Source organism: Moschus berezovskii, chromosome 10 (genome assembly GCF_049115385.1).
Source record: "Moschus berezovskii isolate FMDL1 chromosome 10, NW_MosBer_1.0, whole genome shotgun sequence".
NCBI classification, from domain to species: Eukaryota; Metazoa; Chordata; class Mammalia; order Artiodactyla; family Moschidae; genus Moschus; species Moschus berezovskii.
In genome coordinates, this window is record NC_142469.1 from 27,648,563 (window position 1) to 27,668,997 (window position 20,435).

The 20,435-nt window shown below is 43.6% G+C and overlaps 1 protein-coding gene across 3 annotated transcripts in view; it reads right to left on the reverse strand.

Annotated features, from left to right (window-relative positions):
- The window catches only part of UBE3D (ubiquitin protein ligase E3D), a 173,576-nt gene that overhangs the window by 151,347 nt on the left and 1,794 nt on the right, over window positions 1–20,435 (reverse strand). For all 3 annotated transcript variants that reach the window (XR_016038390.1, XR_016038391.1, XM_055432895.2), the window contains exons 2-3: window positions 11,680–11,876; window positions 7,649–7,739 (exon numbers count right to left, since the gene is read on the reverse strand). Coding sequence is in view for 1 of the 3 variants with exons in the window: in XM_055432895.2 (XP_055288870.1) it covers window positions 7,649–7,739; window positions 11,680–11,876 (288 nt within the window). In the remaining 2 variants the exon portion in view is untranslated. The remainder of the gene's footprint in view (window positions 1–7,648; window positions 7,740–11,679; window positions 11,877–20,435) is intronic.

The following is a 20,435-nucleotide window of genomic DNA, read 5'->3' on the forward strand; positions in this document are numbered from 1 at the left end:
AGATGCAAATGCATCATTTTTAAATGATTCCCTTGTGTGAATTCTTTTTCTTTGATTTTCCCAATCAATTCTGAGTCTCATAAAAGGGCAATCATACCATGGAGGAGGGCAGACATTTAATTTATAATTCCAGAAGACAGAAGTAGGAACAAGAAAGGCTGATTTTAGTTTAAGAGAAGCAAGAACTTTCCCTTTCAAATTAAGCAATACTTCAGCACTAGCATCATTCAAATTGCCAAGTCTGTTAAGAAGATTAAGAAGCAATTCTTTCAACATATACTTTCTAAAAGCCTACTAGGAGTCAGGTATTCTGCTGACACAAAATATTAGCAGCAATACATACAGTCCCATTGTCAAGGTATTCACATTCTAGTAGGAAATATAGATCTAGAAAGGAATAACAGAACCAGAATATAATAAGTATTCATAACAGAGTCATAGTTCTAAATTCTCAGGAGTTGAGGGGGGAAAGGTAGGGGATGGCTCAGATCCCTCTGAAACTCTGATGAAAGCTTTCACCTCTTTCTTCAAACATACATTCCCACCTGCACATAAAATGTGTATATTACTTTAGGGGATCTGTGCATTCGCAAAATGAATCAACGAACTCAGGGAAATATGTACCAAGTGTTAGGGGAGTAGAGTATACACAGGCTTCAGAGAAGAAGTAAAATCTGAGCTGACCTTTGAAGGATGAGTAGGAGTTCTCCAGACAATGAAGGGAACTAAGCAAGCGCGTAACAGGCATAGGAAACAATATGAAGACAGGTACCACGTATGTGTAACTCGCCATTGCAGTCCTGGCGCAGGCGCAGTGGTTGACTCACTGTGTGAGCTCTTACTTGTCAAAGGGATGAACTATGAGGTTGGTGCAAACATTAACAGCATACGTTGATAACGATACCACGTGAGGCAGCCTGCAGCGTACTCAAATGAAGGGGTTAGCAAACCTTTCCCTTGCTTGAGAATGAGACCTTTCGCTTAACCTCCTAGACCTGTACCCTGGAAACCAGGTAGATGGCAGGCATTGCTTATACTGCTAGTCAAGACCAACTGTAATAAAAATGATCATTGATTGGCATATTGCATCTGGACCAGGAGCAAGTCTGAATGAACTGTAAATATCCAACAGGGATGTCATGCTTTGGACTTCTCTGAATGCAGGCCTTTGTAGGGAACCCTAGAAACTATGCCAAAGAACGGTCATCAGGTGCGAATTCCCTGGGGGTTCAGTGGCTAAGACTCTGCATTCCCAATGCTGGGAGTCCAGGTTCAATTCCTGCTGAGGGAACTAGATCCTGCATGCCACAACTAAGACCCAGCACAGCCAAATAAGAATAAATAAATTTAAAAAATTAAAAACAATGGAAAAGAATCATCGTAAGATCCCTTTGAATCCTAAGATCCCTGCTTAGGGTATGAGGCTTCTTCTCAGGATAGCTCCTGCACCTGCTGATATAAATCTGTTTCCCACCTGGAACTGTGTCATATGGGGAGACAAGGGTCCTCAGAGGGTACGTGACTTGCCATTTGCTTGATCTGCTGCAGACAACTGCCCATCTGCAGGCAAGAAACATGGTCCATGGTAGTGTTGTGAGTCCACAAGGTCAGCTGAACTTAAGAAAACCTCAGGTAGGCACTCAGTTCAGTTCAGTCGCTCAGTCGTGTACGACTCTCCGCGACCCCATGAATTGCAGCACGCCAGGCCTCCCTGTCCATCACCAACTCCCGGAGTTCACTCAAACTCATGTCCATCGAGCCAGTGATGCCATCCAGCCATCTCATTCTCTGTCGTCCCCTTCTCCTCCCGCCCCCAATCCCTCCCAGCATCAGACTCTTTTCCAGTGAGTCAACTCGTCGCATGAGGTGGCCGAAGTATTGGAGTTTCAGTTTTAGCATCAGTCCTTCCAATGAACACCCAGGATTGATCTCCTCTAGAATGGACTGGTTGGATCTCCATGCAGTCTAAGGGACTCTCAAGAGTCTTCTCCAGCACCACAGTACAAAAGCATCAATTCTTCGGCAATCAGCTTTCTTCACAGCCCAACTCTCACATCCATACATGACCACTACCATATATAAAACAGATAGCTAGTGGGAAGTTACTGTCTAACACTGGGAGCTCAACCCAGTGCTCTGTGATGACCTCGAGGGGTGGGATGTGGGGGAGCGAGCGGTGGGAGGAAGGTTCAAGAGGGAGGGGACGTATGTATACTTATGGTTCATTCACAATGTTGTATCATAGAAACCAATGCCACATTATAAAGCAATTTTCCTCCAATTAAAAATAAAAACAAATGTGCTCATTATTTTTAATGCATTGTAAGCATCAGCTTTTGGGGAAAAGAACTTAAAATGCACAATTTTAATAAATGTTATTGACTGATGGTGCTTATTTAAAACTTAAACATAAAGAAGAAAATGAAATGCCTTAGTTTTAAAAGTGACCATTAATCACTGATAATAACAACGGTAATAATATAGAACTTTCACACTGGATTAGAACCAAGTGGACGATAAAAATTTTAAGGAAGCCATCAAGTATCTAAAGCTCAAAACACAGCTGCTAGAATTTAGATAAATTTAGCTGGCATTATTTAACTGATGGCCTACAAATACTATGAAACTAGCTTTGCATTTTATTATCATTATGTACATACTTAAAGTATTATCAGTCCTGAATATTCACTGGAAGGACTGATGCTGAAGTTGAAACTCCAATACTTCGGCCATCTGATGCGAAGAACTGACTCTGGAAAAGACTCTGATGCTGGGAAAGATTAAGGCAGGAGGAAAAGAGGACAGAGGCTGAGATGATTGGATGGCATCGAAGACTCGATGGACATGAGTTGAGTAAGCTCCAGGAGTTGGTGATGGACAGGGAAGCCTGGAGTGCTGTAGTCCATGGGGACGCAAAGAGTCGGACACGACTGAGCAACTGAACTGAAGCAATAATTCAGTGTGTGCCTGTACTCTCTTTTCACTTCTTTGTTCTTCTTCATAGAAGTGTGATTATTCATAGAAGTAGTTATTTTCAGACTGCAATAATAGCTTGTCTGTCAAGGTGACCAATCAACTAGGTGCATATTCTGACATCTCTTATGTTGCAGTAAGTCTATTCTGCTTGTTACCTGCTAGAGTTTCAATGCCCTCAGAGCTGCTGGGCTAACACCCAGCTCTGGTGGTACAGATAGAACAGGGAGGCCTTTCCAGAGACCTCAAAAATGATGGAAAGGCAGGCTTAGGTTTCAAAATCTGCTTAGCCAACCAATATAACTCAAGTCTGACATGCATTTATTTCTAAAAGACATAACAAATTCCAAATACAATTATCATTTAACTGGTTCTGAGACTAATCACAATGAAGTAAATTTTATTATTCTTGCCTGGTACTATCGACTTTCACTCTCAACAAGAGCGTAATCAAAAGTAGTGTATATTCGAATCATTTTTACAAAACAACTCTGCTGAACTGATAAGAATGTAAATTGGAGAATTTTGCTGTAAAGAAACAAGACACTCTTTGTTTGTAAACAACCAAAACAAACAGCTAGGAATGTGTGATTCTGAATGAAGAAAAAAAGATGGCTGTAATTAGCAGATTTTGTATACCCTGGTGCTAGTAAGTATTAAAAGCCATTAATGAGTCTTAATAGGTTAAACAGTTTTCTGCACCTATAATTTGCTTGATGAGAATCTTTTACATTAAAAAAAAAAGAACAAGCATTAGTTTTGTACTAGCCAAATAGTCATAATTCACAGAAGCCAAGGTGCAATTTTTTGAGGTTCACTAATCACAGAATTTTCATGCTGGCAGGACTCTTCCCTATCTATCTAACTGAACCTCCCAATGTTTCAGATGAGGAAACTGAGAATCTAAGTGACTTGTTCCCAGACAAAAAGATTAGCCAGCAAGCAGATCTTTAACTCAGCTCCACTGCTCCCAACACGAGAGCTCCTGCCAAGATAAACCACCACATTCCAAGGTGCCTTTCTGAAAAGGATGCCAACAATGAGTTGATCGTGATTACAAGCCTGCTTTGAAATACCTTTGACTTTACTTTCTACTTAACAAGCAAGCTGTCCTTACCACCTGCGTAGAACAGATAACTGAGGGAGAAAGGAGAAGACCACGGGGCTTAATGCAATCGGTCGGCATGACGTACTCGTGCAAACACAGGAGGAAGCGTGGTTTTCCATCAAAGAGATGGCTGCCTACGACTGAGATAGAAGCAAAGCTTTCAGTTGCCTGCTAAGGATCTCTGCACTTTGCTCAACAGGCCTCCACGTGTCAGACCCACAGTTGTGACGCACAAAGGTGTCCAGGGAAGCCTTGCTGTTAAGCAAAGGCGAGTCACAACCACTGTGAATCTTCTCAGAAAGAAAAGGGGAGAGGGGGGTCATTCCCCTGGCATGCCTAAAAAATCTGGAGTCCTGAGTCAAGAAGGTCTGAAACACTGTACCAGGTTAATTTGCTGGTTTGCTGATAAGGCCAGTTATGGAAAAGGGGGTAGAAAGAGTCTGTAAAGACAATTAAAAAGAGCCTGTCAAGTATTCACTGAAATTTATGTTACAGCTTTAAACGCTCTTCACAAGTTAGGAAAATAGGCCATCTTAAAACTACATGAGTTGAGGTGAGGTGATGTGGACAAGGTTCCCCAGCCTCTGAGGGTAGAGCTGAGTCCAAACCCAGGTCCCTGTTCTCCCCTCTGCTTCTCAGTCCGCAGCTTCCGAAGGTCAGGGTTGGGACAGTGAGTATGGTCCATCAGTGTCAGCCTCTCAGCCCTTGGAGTTCTCAGTTCCGTGCTCTCAAGGTCATAAACGGGACTGACACAAGACAGAAGATGCAGAATCAGCCGACAATGAACGAACTTAGTCCTTTAAGACAGGCACACCAGGAAACGCTAATCCTCTGGTGAACTTTTTTGAAGTTGCTCAGTCGTGTCCGACTCTTTGAGACCCCACAGACTATAGCCTACCAGGCTTCTCTGTCCATGGGATTTTCCAGACAAGAATACCGGAGTAGGTTGCCATGTCCTTCTCCAGGGGATCTTCCCGACCCAGGGATCGAACACAGGTCTTCCGCATTGCAGGCAGATGCTTTACCCTCTAAGCCACCAGGGAAGCTCCTCTGTAACTCCCAGGTCTCTCACTGTTTAGAGGCACGCATGTGCCAGAGACTGTGAATGACACTTAAGCCGAAGTCTGAAAAAGACTGAGAGGAGGAATTTCCTGGTTAAATACCAGGGTAACCTGGAATCCTCTGAACCTTCCAGGGTCAAGCGGGCATGTCCCCGACAGCACGCTCTGTAGCTACCTCAGCTTTAGAAAATCTGAGCGAGGATGTCTCCCTCCTCTGCAGATTCAGAGCAACCCCCTGGCTTCCCCACGATCACCACTCGGACTGTGCTCTGCTCAGGACCTCGCACTTACACGAGCATGACCTTCCGCGATCTTATCTACCCAGGAATCAGACAGCAAGTGAGAGAGACTGATGGAAGGCCAGGATAAGCACCCTAACATTTATTTCATTCAAACTGGTAAGAATTTACAGAGAACGCACTGAGCCAGCTGCTGCCGGTGATGACAATGAAGACGGTGGTGAGGGTAAGAATCACAGCAGTGGCTGTCACATCCTGAAAGCTTCCCAGTTAAACTCACTCAATCCTCCCCAAAACCCTAAGGAGGTAGCTCTTACTGTTATCTACATTTTTGTAATAATAATATCAAAATATATATATATATATATATATATGAAGATATATGAAGGCACAGAGTGGTCAAGTAACTTCCCCAGAGTCACAGCTAGTAAATGGTGGGTGCAAACCCAGATGGTCTGGCTTCCGGGTCTCTGCTACACCACACTGCACTCTCAGCAGGAGTGGGGAGTGATGTGAGTAAGACTGTCCCCACACCCAAAGCCTACAGCTTAATTGGGTAGACAACAGATAAACCTCCAAGGGTCACTCAGACCGACCTAGGGTCCAGGGGAGGCTCCCGGCAGGAGATGCTCTGTCTGCTGAGTCTCAGCTCAGTTCAGTTGCTCAGTCGTGTCCGACTCCTTGTGACCCCATGAATCAGAGCATGCCAGGCCTCCCTGTCCATCACCAACGCCTGGAGTTTACTCAAACTCATGTCCATTGAGTCGGTGATGCCATCCAGCCATCTCATCCTCTGTCGTCCCCTTCTCCTCCTGCCTTCCATCTTTCCCAGCTTCAGGGTCTTTTCAAAAGGAGTCAGTTCTTCGCATCAGGTGGCCAAAGTATTGGAGTTTCAGCTTCAGCATCAGTCCTCCCAATGAATATTCAGTCTAATGAATATGCTGACTCTAGAGAGAAGCTAACCAGAGGGAGATGGGCATGCTCCCAGAGAGGAGGTATGTTTCACTAAGGACTACAGCGGGGCTGCCTGTGAAAAGACCGTGGGACTGCAAGCCCATCACCAGAGCTGTGCATAGAACGTGTGGAAATAATGGTGTGTGGTTTTGGGGGTGACGGAGGAAGGGGGTGGGGGACGGACACTGAAACAGGAGGGTGCAGCGGTGAACAGAGTTCAGCTCCTCCAGCACCCAGCGTGGCATGCTGAGGGCTGGCGGAATCTATCCTGGAAGAAATGGGAGGCTTGGGGAGGCTATGAATGGGGAACCCAGCTGCCTTTGGGAATAATCACTCAGGGGACTAGACCTGATCAGAGGCAGGGGAACCCAGAGTCAGGCCTCGACTAAGAGGTGGAGTAAGTGGAGGGGTATGGAGAATGAAGGAGCATCAGTACCCAGTGACTGGCCACCACCCGGGACACAGCGGGAGAGGACTGGGGTCTTCCCTCCACCAAGACCCTGAACGCCGGAGCAGGTCTCAGGTATGGACAGGCGTCCACTCCCATCTAAGTTTCTAAGGAAATACTAACAAAGAGCTCTGAACTCTTCCTTTATAGTACTGCTAACAGTAATAAGGGTTGCTCTGTCTTTCTAGCCTATGAGTGACTAGAAAATTCAGGGAGAACGGTTCATGCCCAGGCAATAAAGAGGCCGACAGGAGGAGGAGAAGACGGAAAAATAATTAAAAGAGACAACTTGGGAATGCAAAAAGTACAGCAAAGGGCCCTCCCCATCACAATGGGGAAATCACTGCAAACCGCGAGAACGGGCTACAAGGTTAACCTAAGCAGCAAAAAAAGGTTAATTCATGCTCTATGTGCTGTTTTAATAAGCAGGGAAATAGGAAACGGACTTCAGAAAGGCACTAATAGAAATAGCTCAAGTAAAAAAAAAAAATCGTGCTGCAAAAGCTTCTGTTATTTAGAAAACGCACTTCATGTGGAAAAGCTCATTCACCAGGATGACGCCTACAAATAGCTGTCGTGTCTGATTTCAGAGGAGAGGGGCTGGTCTACACCAGCTCCTGCACCCAAGACAAGCCTCCTTCTCTCAAAGCCAGCAGCCTGTTGTCCCCCTTTGTCAGCTGGAGGAGACCTAGCTGCCCCGTGATTGCTGGAGTCTGGGGGCTGCTCTGGTTCAAAAAGTGACATTGAGCTGGCTCTCATCTGAAGACCACAGACTGCCCTCTTGGCAGTTCCTTCAAAAATTCTGAAGGAAAAAGAACAGCCACTGCCAGGCGTAGAATGAGTCAGTGCTAAACGTGCTCCTTACCTGTCCCTTATGACGACTTCACCACAGGACTGGCAATAAAACGTGCAACATTCTTGGGCTTGTGAGCTTTGATTAAACACTGAAATCAGTTCTAGAGGAAATCAAGGAAACAGCACGTCTTAAGAGGTTTGGGGTAAATATATTGACATACTTAAAGAGTTTAACAGCCGCAATAAATTATCACCAATAAACACTGTTTATGATCTACCCAGAAGTACACACTTAATTAGTATTATCTGATGACTCAACGCCAGGCAAATATTGGGAATGTTTTTTAAAAAACACCAGATTCTGCTACATGTTTCACAGCTAGGTATTGCCCTAAAAGTTATGTATGTAACATACCACCGAGTTATCTCCCTCATTCTAGAAATACCAACACTAAAGATGAGAGAGAAGAAGCTATTTCTTCCACACAGAGCTAACTACACACAGCTTCTCCTCCCTCAGCTTTCTTCTGCTAGACTTAGGGACAGTTTTTCATCACTGAGACTGCCGATAAACAGAATTCTTAAATTTAATTTGATTTAAACAAAGCTGATGTCCGGTCTGGATTCTATCAGTCTGTACACACAATATCAATCTTGAAATTGGTCTTTACTGGGCAGGTCTCTGGGAATGAAACAGCTCCTAAGAACAGTTCCATCTTACAAGAGCAAAACTCAATTTCTGATTAAAGCTGTGGGAAAACACATATTTCCCACAGTATATGAAAGAGCAATGTAAGACAGAATGGTCCTTAGTTTCTGTTATTTCATTCACAAAGAAAGGAAACTTTCATCTCCAAAAAAACCCCAAAAAACAAAAAACCCAATCCACAAAAATATCTATTAAAAAAGTCTGGGGCATCCCTGGTAGTCCAACGGTTAAGAATCCCCCTGCCAACGCAGGGGACATGGATTCAATCTCTGGTCTGGGAAGATTCCACATGCCACGGGCAACTACGCTCATGTGCTGAGATCCCATGCTCTGCAACACTGCAGTGAGAAGCCCACACACAACTAGAGAGTAGACCCAGCTCACTGCGACTAGAGAAAGTCTGCATGCAGCAACAAAGACTCCACGCGGCCAGAAATAAATAAACTAAAAAATAAATTTTAAAAAATCAGATTAAAAAAAATCTCAAGAAATGAGGTTATATCCATTAGAATTAAGTCATTAGAATTGTGTTGTTACTTTGTATCTTAAGATCTTAAAAAATATCCATGCTAGAAAGTTTAAGCCTTGAGAGTTTAAAAAATTCTTCTGTTTAATTTCTAAGACTGCTCTGTAGCACAAAGGTGAAGCCAACAGTATTCTTTAACTCTGAGCAGAAAATAAGACACCCCAGATTTTCTTTTCAGGACGGATAAAAATTTTCAACGACACACTGCCCTCTGCTGCTCACCCAGCAGGATGCAGGCTCAGGCTCAAGTCAGAACCTTCTGATCCAGGGGCATCCTGGGAAGTACTGCTGCCTGGGGATGAGTCCAATGCTGATACTACATCAAATTTTACTGCAGCCAGTTCTGGGTCAAGGGTCACGTCTTACCTATGTGTTCAGAACAGTGGAACAATATGTCTACTGTAGTCCTTAAAAGAGCATTCTTATAGTTGAAAAGTTTACTTTGCAAAAATTTCGAAACACAAGATTGAATGCTAAAACTGTTTGCTGCCTACCACAGATTTTAATTTACCTTTACAATAGTATGCACCTATCTGATATTTTGTACCTATCTGATATTTATTCGTTCAGAAAGCACTAAAGCAATTAAGCACTGAGGAATCTATTTTGCATACCCCTTCATGCACTGCAGAACAGGACTTTGAATGTTTTTCCTTTTCAGACGGTTAAGCAAAATACGTGTTAAAAATGTAAAGAAACTGGAGATCCAAACAATATGCAAACCAACACACAGCAGTCAATTTATTGTGTCTGACAGTTAAAACCAAACAATAATGTTTGCTTATTTAAATTAAAAAAAATAGTTCAAGTTTTGCTATTTGTCTAATAACTGCTACAGAATATGCGTAGGCAACAAACCAATTCTGTCTCTGGAAGGTTTCCATGCCTCCTAGGTATGGGACCTAAAATCATGGTCCCAGAAAACCAGCAGCAGATCTGAAAACACTCCACTGTGGCTTTCACGCCTACTTGTCCCCAGTTTCCAGATGTGACCCCGATTCCTGCAGTGGTTACTGTTCATCATCGCTCAAGAAAGGCGAGGACATCACAGGAGTCAGACTCCCAAGGCCTCTTTCCTGAAACCCTCCCCCCACCCTTCATCAGGTCCTCTCAGAGCGTCTGTTCGTCTATGTCCCATCTCAAGGGTCATCCCTCCTTCCACGGTTGGAGTAACAGTCATTCTTAGGTTTATCCTATGCCACTTCAGCTCCAGGACATTTCTTTCCTATAACCAAACCTGCTCAACTCAGACTAATTTTTCACTCATCCAGGACTAAAGCAAAAATCACTCTCCAGCAAAAAAGAAGCGAAACTCCCTCTACTTCTCTTTCCTTTCAAACGCTAGGACAGAGGCTCCAGGAATGCCTGACATCTCCCCAAGAGCTGCTGGTTACAATCTTGCTGACTCCGCCTCAGGGCTCCTTGCAGCTCAGATGAAAGGCTTCATATTCACGCGGCAACAGAGAAATCCCAAATGCAGCTGTTAAGAACTTTAATTCTTCTCGGAAAATGAGCATCACAGCCATTTGTTACAGCCTCCATTTCCCCTTTTTACAGCATTTTCAATCCTCTGAAGCACAGCACTCACATGGCAGAGAGGAAATGTACCAATAAGGTCGTTAAATTATTTTCAGAAACAATCCTATGGTCTTCCTGAATCCATAAGCCAATAACAGAATATTGGAAGTCTAATAGGCATAATGACAATCAAAGTCAAATGACACGTCAAACTTCATTTCGGAATCTTTCTACTGGGCTGGTCCAAAACTGCTTGGGTTTTCCCCTAACATCTGGAAAAATCCAAAAGAACTCTTTGGCCAACCCAATGTCCTGCTCTCTCTAGTTGGAAATGTCCCTACATGAATGGTATCCTTCCCATCGCTGCGTTCTCTGGTCAAACATCAGTCTCCCAGAGGACCTTCCCCGACTCTCACCTGCCCCTGCTGCTGCTGCTAAGTCACTTCAGTCGTGTCCGACTCTGTGCGACCCCATAGATGGTAGCCCACCAGGCTTCGCCGTCTCTGGGATTCTCCAGGCAAGAACACTGGAGTGGGCTGCCATTTCCTTCTCCAGTGCATGAAAGTGAAAAGTGAAAGTGAAGTCGCTCGGTCGTATCCGACTCTTCGCGACCCCATGGACTACAGCCTACCAGGCTCCTCCACCCATGGGATTTTCCAGGCAAGAGTACTGGAGTGGGTTGTCATTGCCTTCTCCCATCTGCCCCTAGGCATGCCGTATCCTCTTATTCTGCTTTACTCTGCCTACGGCACTTAAGTCTGTATCCAAATAACTTGTGTCTTCAATATCTGTTTCCACCATTAGAATGTAAACCCTATGAGGGCAGAGATCTTCTGGCTTATCTACTCCTATACCCCAGCACCTAGATCAACGATCTCATATTTGCTGGATTAATGAATGCCTTGGTATAAGGCTTTAAAATCAACCAGGTCTGGCACACTCGCCATCTGATTTCATCCTCCCATCAACTCTGTGAGCCAGGTTATTCTACAGTTAAAGAAACAAAGCAGGGCGGACATGGAAAAACCTCTGTACCTTGTTCTTAATTGTGCTGTGAACCTAAAAGTGCTCTTAAAAAATGCAGTCTCTCAGGAAAAAGAAAAAAAAAAAAAAGACTCTTAAAAAAGTCTGAAAGAAACAAAGTGACCTGTTCAACTGCATGCAGTTAATAATGAGCAGAGTTTTTTTAAAAAAAAAACAAACTTAGATCTTTAGGACCCTCAGCTTTTTCCTGCAGGTGATGAGCGTTATCCCTTCACTTGGGAGAAGTTCAACTTAAAAAAAAAAAATCGCCTTTGATTTATAATGATAAAGCAAACGCAGAGAGGGAAAGGCCAGCGCCACTCACCTGGGCGGCACTCGGCCCGCGCTTGCAGCCGCAGGTGCAGCCCGTCCCCGGGCACGTGCCGCAGCCCGCGGCAGGAGGACGGCGCGAGCCTGACCCCTGCCGGCAGCCGGAGCTCCGTGCGGCCGCCGGGGCTCTGCATCCGGAGCGAGGACGGCGTTACCGAAACATCCATGGGCAGACCTCCTTCCTTGGAATCCCTGGGAATTAGAAATAACAGGCGAGAGATGATTTCACACAGACGAAAACCGGATGATGAAAGAAACTAAAATGGCCAGGGAGCCCTCTGTTCTTCAATCAGGGCCCTGAGTCTGGTCACTGTCCCAGGAAAAAACCAGCAGTGAACCTGTCATAAAAGGAACGGATCTATTAAATGAGGTCAGAGCACTTTCTTCTGTCAATGTAACATTAAAGTTCACAGACATATTTTTCATTCTTTTCGCTTATTCTTTTTTTTTTGTTAATGTTAACCACGCATTTAAAGCATGCCCTTTTTTCCCTTGCTGATGATCCTGAGTGCCAATCTCTCCTCCAGCCCTGGGCTTCCTCCCGGTACTGAAGCCTGGCCACCGCCCCCTCGCCGCCCCCCGCCATTCTGTTGCACATCAGGCCACTTCCTTCTGAGACCCCCCCCCTCCCCTGTCTCACCACTCTCTCTGTCTTCAGCTTCTGTGAACCAGCACAACGGAACGCTGGTCGGTCAGACCTCACTCCCTAGTTCATCAAAGTACTTCTGGCCAGAAAATTCAACAAGGCTGTCTAAGACAGTGGCTTATCCACCTTTGCTTCCCTTGACCCTAGCGTGGTTTGGACATTGATTCACTCACTCAACACCCCTTTTTTGGGTTCTACAATGTGCTAGGTACCGGGAATAGGACGATGACTAACTCTGTACCAAGTAGGGGACAGGCAAGAAAAAACAGGAATGATCAAGAGAGCATTAAAATGACGTTGCACTTACTCATGATAAACACGGGACTATGGAAGCAGTGGAGACGGGCTGGGACTCTCCCAGGCCTAAGCACTAAATAAATGCTATGTGAATAATGAACGGATGAGTCAGTGACACTGTTTCTGAGACCAGCATTTCAATGAGGTTTTATGTTATTTACGGTAAATTAGGGTAAAGCGTTAGTATTTGATATACGGGATTTTGATAAGAAGGCCAGGAGTACGTAAAACAAAAGGCACAGGAGAAAAAATCTCTTGTCAATTTTAAGAATAAAAAAAGAATGAAGAGAACAATGAAGTGATGTATGAACACCAGGCAAGGAAGGATCCAACCCACTACAAACACAGATGACTTGCTGTAGTAAGAGAGTAAAACACAGCCGCTGTCTGTTCCGTTCCGTTGCTCAGTCGTGTCCGACTCTTTGCGACCCCGTGGACTGTAGCCTACCAGGCTTCTCCGTCCATGGGATTCTCCAGGCAAGAATACTGGAGTGGGTTACCGTTTCCTTCTCCAGGGGATCTTCCCAACCCAGGGATCGAACCCCGGTCTCCCACATTGGAGGCAGACGCTTTAACCTCTGAACCTACCAGGCACCAAAAGTACAGAAGGGGATGAAGACATGTAGAAACGATCCCCTGTGACGCTGGAACATGCCTAGCATTGCACCAGCGGAGCAAAGCACGTGGATCCCCTCTTAAGTGCTCAGCAGCAGGCCATCGGCTCCGTGTCACTGAAGTGCAGAAGGTGGGCCACCCGCCTGAACGTCACCCAAGTAGAGAGGTCACACCCTGTGTTCAGGTGTGAATCTTGGCCAGGCTTCCCATTTTGCCTTAGAAAAGTGTTAAGATTATTTTATGGCTAGTTCCTTTTCAAAGCATATGGACCTGCACTTAGTTGGCAATACAGAATCAAGAACCTGAGTTTTGGGAATTCCCTGGCAGTCCAGTGGTTAGGACTCTGAGCTTTTGCTGCCAAGGGCGAGGGTCCGTTCCCTACTCAGATCCTGCACACTGCTCAGCGAGGTCAAGAATTTTAAAAATAAATTTAAAAAGAAATTATTAAAAACAAACAAAAAACTGAGTCTTTTTCAGGGAAGACAATCTCAAACTTAGTCAAAAGTATAGTCTTCAGAAATGATGTTTAAGAAATAATAATCCTCTAAAGCAGGGGGTCGCAAAGAGTCAGACACGACAGAGCGACTGAACTGAACTGAACTGAAAGCAGATGTCAGAAAACTTTCTATATTAAAGGCCAGATGGTGACTATTCAGGTTTTATAGATCATATATGGTCTCCGAGGCACAGTCTACTTCTTTTTTTCTTAACAACCCTTTAAAAATATAAAATCCATTCTTAGCTCACAGGCTGTTCCAAAACAGGCCACAGATTAGATCTGGCTCATGGGCCATGTTTGCCAACCATGGCTCCATAGACACAAGTTCTCCAGTTGGATTCTTCAGTGACTTTCAAGCTGAACTGTGCAGGTGGCACTTGGAAGTGTCTCAAAGGAAACCACCGGGTTCCCAGGTCTCTGGTCCCCCCATCCCTGGCTTACCGCTCTTTTTCCCCTTCCGCTTCCTGAAAAACTCAGTTACACAGGGCAGAGAAAGGTAGGCACCTTCACAAGGGCGGGAGCACCACCGCGGCCTGGGGTAGATGTAAGAAACCCAGCAGGAGGAGGAGCACAGTGAGCAGGAGGGCCGCCCGGCAAGGGTGCCCATCTCACCATGGAGCTCCTGAGCCCATCTTAGTCTGCTCAAGTGGCCACAACAACACACCACAGAATGGACGGCTCAAACAACATTTATTTCTTATGGTTCCAGAGTCTGGGAAGTTCAAGATCAAGAAGCTGACAGATTCCTCTCCTGGGGAGGGCCCCCATCTTGGCCTTCTGTCTCTTCATCTGGAAGCTCTGGTGTGTCTTCCTCTAAGGATACGAATCCCCTCACAGTGGCTCCACCCTCATGACCTCATTGAAAACTAATTATCTCCCACAGGCACCATCTCCTAATACCCTGGCACTGGGATTTAGGGCTTCAGCATATGAATTCTGAGGGAACCGAAACATTCAGCGCATAACAGAGCCAAGCAGATGTGGTGGGCGTCAACAAAGAGTGGAGGGAAGGGAAGTAGGAAAGAAAGACAGTGGAAAACTCACTGCGCAGAGTGAAACTGACCGAGGATACTAACGCATGGCACGAGGATAGTGGACACTGGGATTCACACTGTGGGAGAACAAACAGGGCAAGGGAGAAACCCACAGTGGATTCCGTGGTTCAGTTCAGTTCAGTCGCTCAGTCGTGTCCGACTCTTTGCGACCCCATGAATCACAGCACGCCAGGCCTCCCTGTCCATCACCAACTCCCGGAGTTCACTCAAACTCATGTCCATCGAGTCGGTGATGCCATCCAGCCATCTCACTCTCTGTCATACCCTTCTCCTCCCGCCCCCAACCCCTCCCAGCATCAGACTCTTTTCCAGTGAGTCAACTCTTTGCATGAGGTGGCCAAAGTACTGGAGTTTCCGCTTTAGCATCAGTCCCTCCAATGAACACCCAGGATTGATCTCCTTTAGAATGGACGGGTTGGATCTCCTTGCAGTCCAAGGGACTCTCAAGAGTCTTCTCCAACACCACAGTTCAAAAGCATCAATTCTTCGGCGATCAGCTTTCTTCACAGTCCAACTCTCACATCCATACACGACCACTGGAAAAACCATAGCCTTGACTAGACGGACCTTGGTTGGCAAAGTAACGTCTCTGCTTTTCAATATGCTATCTAGGTTGGTCATAACTTTCCTTCCAAGGAGTAAGCGTCTTTTAATTTCATGGCTGCAATCAGCATCTGCAGTGATTTTGGAGCCCAAAAAAATAAAGTCTAACACTGTTTCCACTGTTTCAGTGCAAAAGTACCTGAACTTTTGCAGTGCTAAAATTTGCTATTTGATATTGGATTACATTCTAAATAAATGTGATTGTTATATATCATTTTAATGCACATTTCTCAAAAAAATTTTTTGCCAATGATTTATTACTTGCTATTTATTTTAAATTTATATTAGACTATGGAAATGATGATAGAGAAAAAGCAAATTCCAGCGATTTTCTTATTTGAGTTCAAAATGGGTTGTAAAGAAGTAGAAACAACTTGCAACATCAACAATACATTTGGCCCAGGAACTGCTAATGATCATGCAGTGCACTGGTGGTTCAGGAAGTTTTGCAAAGGAGATGAGCCTTGAAGACGAGGAGTGCAGTGGCTGGACATCAGAAGCTGACAACCAGCTGAGAGCATCATTGAAACTGATCCTCTTACAACCTCAGGAGAAGTTGCTGGGCAACTCAACCATTCTACAGTCATTTGGCATCTGAAGCAAACTGGAAAGGTGAAAAAGCTCAATAAGTGGGTGCCTCATGAGCTGATTGAACATCAAAAAAATCATCGTTTTGAAGTGTCGTCTTATTCTATGCAACAATGAACCACTTCTCCATCAGACTGTGACATGCAACAAAAAATGGATTTTATATACAGCTGGTGATGACCAGCTCAATGGCTAGATGGAGAAGAAGCTACAAAGCCCTTCCAAAAGCCAAACATGCACTAAAAAAAGGTAGTGGTCACCAGTGTTTGGTGGTCTGCTGCCCGTTTGATCCACTGCAGCTTTCTGAATCCAGGTGAAACCATTATATCTGAGAACTATGCTTAGCAAACTGATGTGATGCCTGCAAAAGGGAGTGGTCAGCAGAAAGGGCCCCATTCTTCTCCACAACAAGGCCTGAGTGCACATCACACAATCAACACTTCAAAAGTTGAACAGACTGGTCTACGAAGTTTTGCCTCATCTGCCATATTCGCGTGGACTCTTGCCAACACCAACTACCACTTCTTCAAGCATCTCAACAACTTTTTGCAGGGCAAATGCTTCCACATGAGCAGGAGGCAGAAAATGCTTTCCAAGAGTTTGTTCAATCCCCAAGCACAGATTCTTATGCTACAGGAATAAACAAACTTACTTCTCATTGGCAAAGATGTACTGATTGTAATGATTCCTATTTTGATTAATCAATATGTGCTCGAGCCTAGTTATAGGGCTTCCCTGGTAGTTCAGCTGGTAAAGACTCCACCTACAATGAAGGAGACCCTAGTTTGATTCCTGGGTCAGGAAGATACACTGGAGAAGGGAAATGCTACCCACTCCAGTATTCCTGGGCTTCCCTGGTGGCTCAGCTGGTAAAGGGTCTGCCTGCAATGCAGGAGACCTGGCTTTGATCCCTTGGATGAGAAGATCCCCTGGAGAAGGGAACGGCTACCCACTCCAGTATTCTGGTCTGGACAATTCCACGGACTGTATAGTCCATGGGGGTCGCAAAGAGTCGGACAGAACTGAGCAACTTGATATAAAATTCATAGTCCAAAACCAAAATTACATTTGCACCAAATTAATAAAGTAATAAGTATAGGTGTATTATGATATATTTACAAACACACATATACATGAATACATAAGCATGATACATATGCCATACACAGACTAGTTCTGTCTACTAGAGGGTCTTGGAGAAGTGACACTCCAATAGTAAGGAGCATACTCTGTACCCAGATCTTGGTTTCTAAAGGTCATTTTCCACTTATAAGCAAATGAAAAAAAGAAACAAGAAACAAAACAGCATTCCTTGGCAAAAATAACTACATCCACAGTTGAGGCAAGAAAAGAAGGAGATGAGCCTGAGCCTGGAATATCTTACTGTGCAACTAAATAAAGAAGAAATCAAAGAATATAAAAAGCACAAACAAAGAAACAGAAATCACCTTGAAGGGACTTCCCTGGCCACATCTGGTTGTAATTTGAGAAAAAAAGTAACCAACTAAATGAACTATGGGTACATACTGATATGGGTGTAATTAAATGAGTGACTACACTTCAACTAAAAATAATGATCAATCCATCAAGCAGTGAATAAAATAAAAGTATGATGAGGAACAGGGCATTTCCATACTCTCAGAGAAGCTCTCCAATTAACACTTACTGATAATGAAAAGAAAAAGGGTAATTTATGGTGAAGAAGCCTCGCAGATACCACCTTATCTAAGTTCTCAAAGTTGACATGAACTTTAATTGAACAAAGCAAAATCATGTGTCACCGGATAGGATGCAATGAGAACACAGCCTCAATTTTGTGATATTCCTGCCAAAGATGTACAACCTGAACCTAATCTTGAGGAAACATAAGACAAAACAAAATGGAGGCTTATCCTACAAAATAATTGGGCTGGAATCTTCAAAGCTGTATCATTAAAATCAAGGAAAACCGAGGACCTCTTCCAGACGGAAAGAGATGAAAACGAGGATGCAGGGCATCACTCTGAACCGGATTCCTTTGCTATTATAGATACTAAGCAGACAACTGGAAACACCTGAATAAGGTCAGACTATAAGACAGCAGTAACACATTTCCCAGTTTTGAGAGTGGCATGCTGGCTGTGTAGGAGAAAGTTCTCATTTGTAGGAAAATTCAGAGTAAAAAAAAATATTCAAGAGTCACAGCAACTTACCCTCAAGTTCACAACTGTTTCAAAACAAAGTTTTTGAGACTCTAATTGCCCACACTTTTTACCTGTGAGGCTTTTGTTACTATTCTCTTATGTTTTTTCAGAAATTGCTTGAAACTATCTAATGACTTCACATCTCACTGAGTCCAAGCTAGGGTCCTTTCAATGGTCTCTAAGACCCAGTGACATACGAGAGCCAGCTGTTAAAATTCCAGGTATTTTGCAAACCAACTGACCTCACTTTGGTAGTTTGACACCATCTACGGTGAAAGATTTATACCTCAGGAATCAATAAACGCTGCAGATCAGGAAGGATTTTTGTTTGGTTGGCTGGTTTTCCCGGAGAGTAGTTAATTTCCTGGTGGCCATTTCCATCTCCTAGAGAGCCTTTACTGTGCGCTCCACCGGCCCACCCACATCCCTCCGAACCAAGCACCCCTTCCTGCTTCTGTTCTCTCGGAGGATGACAGTCTTTCTCTGGGTATCATACAGTTCCAAACATCACCCCTTTCAGTTTATTGCTCCAGTGTTAGTTTTTCATTTGGAATAAAGGGTTGGAATTTCTTTTTTCCCTATCCCTTTTTCTGTTTTACTTTTCCTAAAGCCTTGTGTGTTTACATTTGTGTGTTTTCGGCCCACCTCTTGCCACCATTAGACTGTAAGCTCACTGAGAGCAAATGCTATCATCTTTGCTCTATTTTCATCTAGCTGTATACCTAGCACCTAGAATCTTATTTGGGGCCCTAGAACAGGAACTCTGTAAACATCTGTGGATTTCATGAATGAATGGCCAAGGTTTATCCCAGGAATGGTTTAACATAAATAGATTTTCCTAATGCAATTCACAGATGTAAAAGAATAAAGGGAAAAAACAGGACCATCACAACATGTGCAGAAATCATTACAGAAAACACAATATCTATTCATGATGAAAACCTTTAGTAAACTAGGAATAGAAAGGGACTATGCAATGTACCAAACAGACTTCCAAAAAGTCAAAATTATCACACTTAATGATGAAATGCTAGAAGCCTTCTTTTAGGATTAGGAAAAGAATAAAAATCATATCATTTACACTAACTGTAAATAGACTAAATATTTCAATTAAAATAAAGAGATTGTCAGAATGGATTTTTTTTTAAACTCCACTTAGTACAAGCTTTTAAAATTTTACATATAAAGACAGAGGTTGAGAGTAAAAGGGTAAAAAAGACATAACATGAAAACAGTGTAGTCAGCTGATTTCTGACAAATATACTGAGTTATTTCAATGAAAGAAATGACAGCCATTTAATTAATGGTGATGGAACAAATGGAGATATTCTTAAAAAAAAAAAAGCTTTGATACCTACTTGATGCCAAATGCAAAAAGTAATTTGACATGATCACAGACCTAAATGTAAATGGTAAAACAATGCAATTCCTAGAAAATAGACACAGGAAAAAATCTTACAACTTGGAGTTAGGTAAAGATATCTTAAAACACACAAAACACTAATTGTTAAAGAAAAAAAGGTGCAGTACACTGGACTTCACTATAATTAAGACTTTCTGTTCATCATAAGACACTATTAAGAAAATTAAAAGATAAACTACAGATAGGGAGCGAATATTCTCATACTCACAGGCACAAATGACAAAGATCTTGTTTCCAGACTATACAAAGAACTCTTTAAATTCAACAATAAGACAACCTGATATTAGAAGACACTTGACCAAGGAACATATATGAATGACCAAAAGGTAAAGGATACGGAGAAGGCAATGGCAAGCCACTCCAGTGTTCTTGCCTGGAGAATCCCAGGGAAGGGGGAGCCTGGTGGGCTTCCATCTATGGGGTCACACAGAGTCGGACACGACTGAAGTGACTTAGCAGTAGCAGCAAAAGGCAAAGGAAAAGGTGCCCAACATTATTAATCAAGGAAATACAAATTTAAATGAGAATGAGATACTACTTCAATCCACTAGAATAGCTAAAATCCAAAACTGACAACACTAAATGCAGACAAGAAAGTGAATTTGTCGGAATTCTTTTTTTTTTTTTTTCTGGCTAGAGTATAAACTGGTATAAACAGCTTTGGAGAACAGTTCCTTCAGCAGTTTCCCATTAAGTCAAGTCATCTAGATGGCGCTAGTTATGAAGAATCTCCCTGCCAAGGCAGGAGACACAAGAGATATGGATTTGATCCCTTGGTCAGGAAGATCTCCTGGAGTAGGAAGTGGCAACCCGCTCCTGTATTCCTGCCTGGAAAGCTCCAT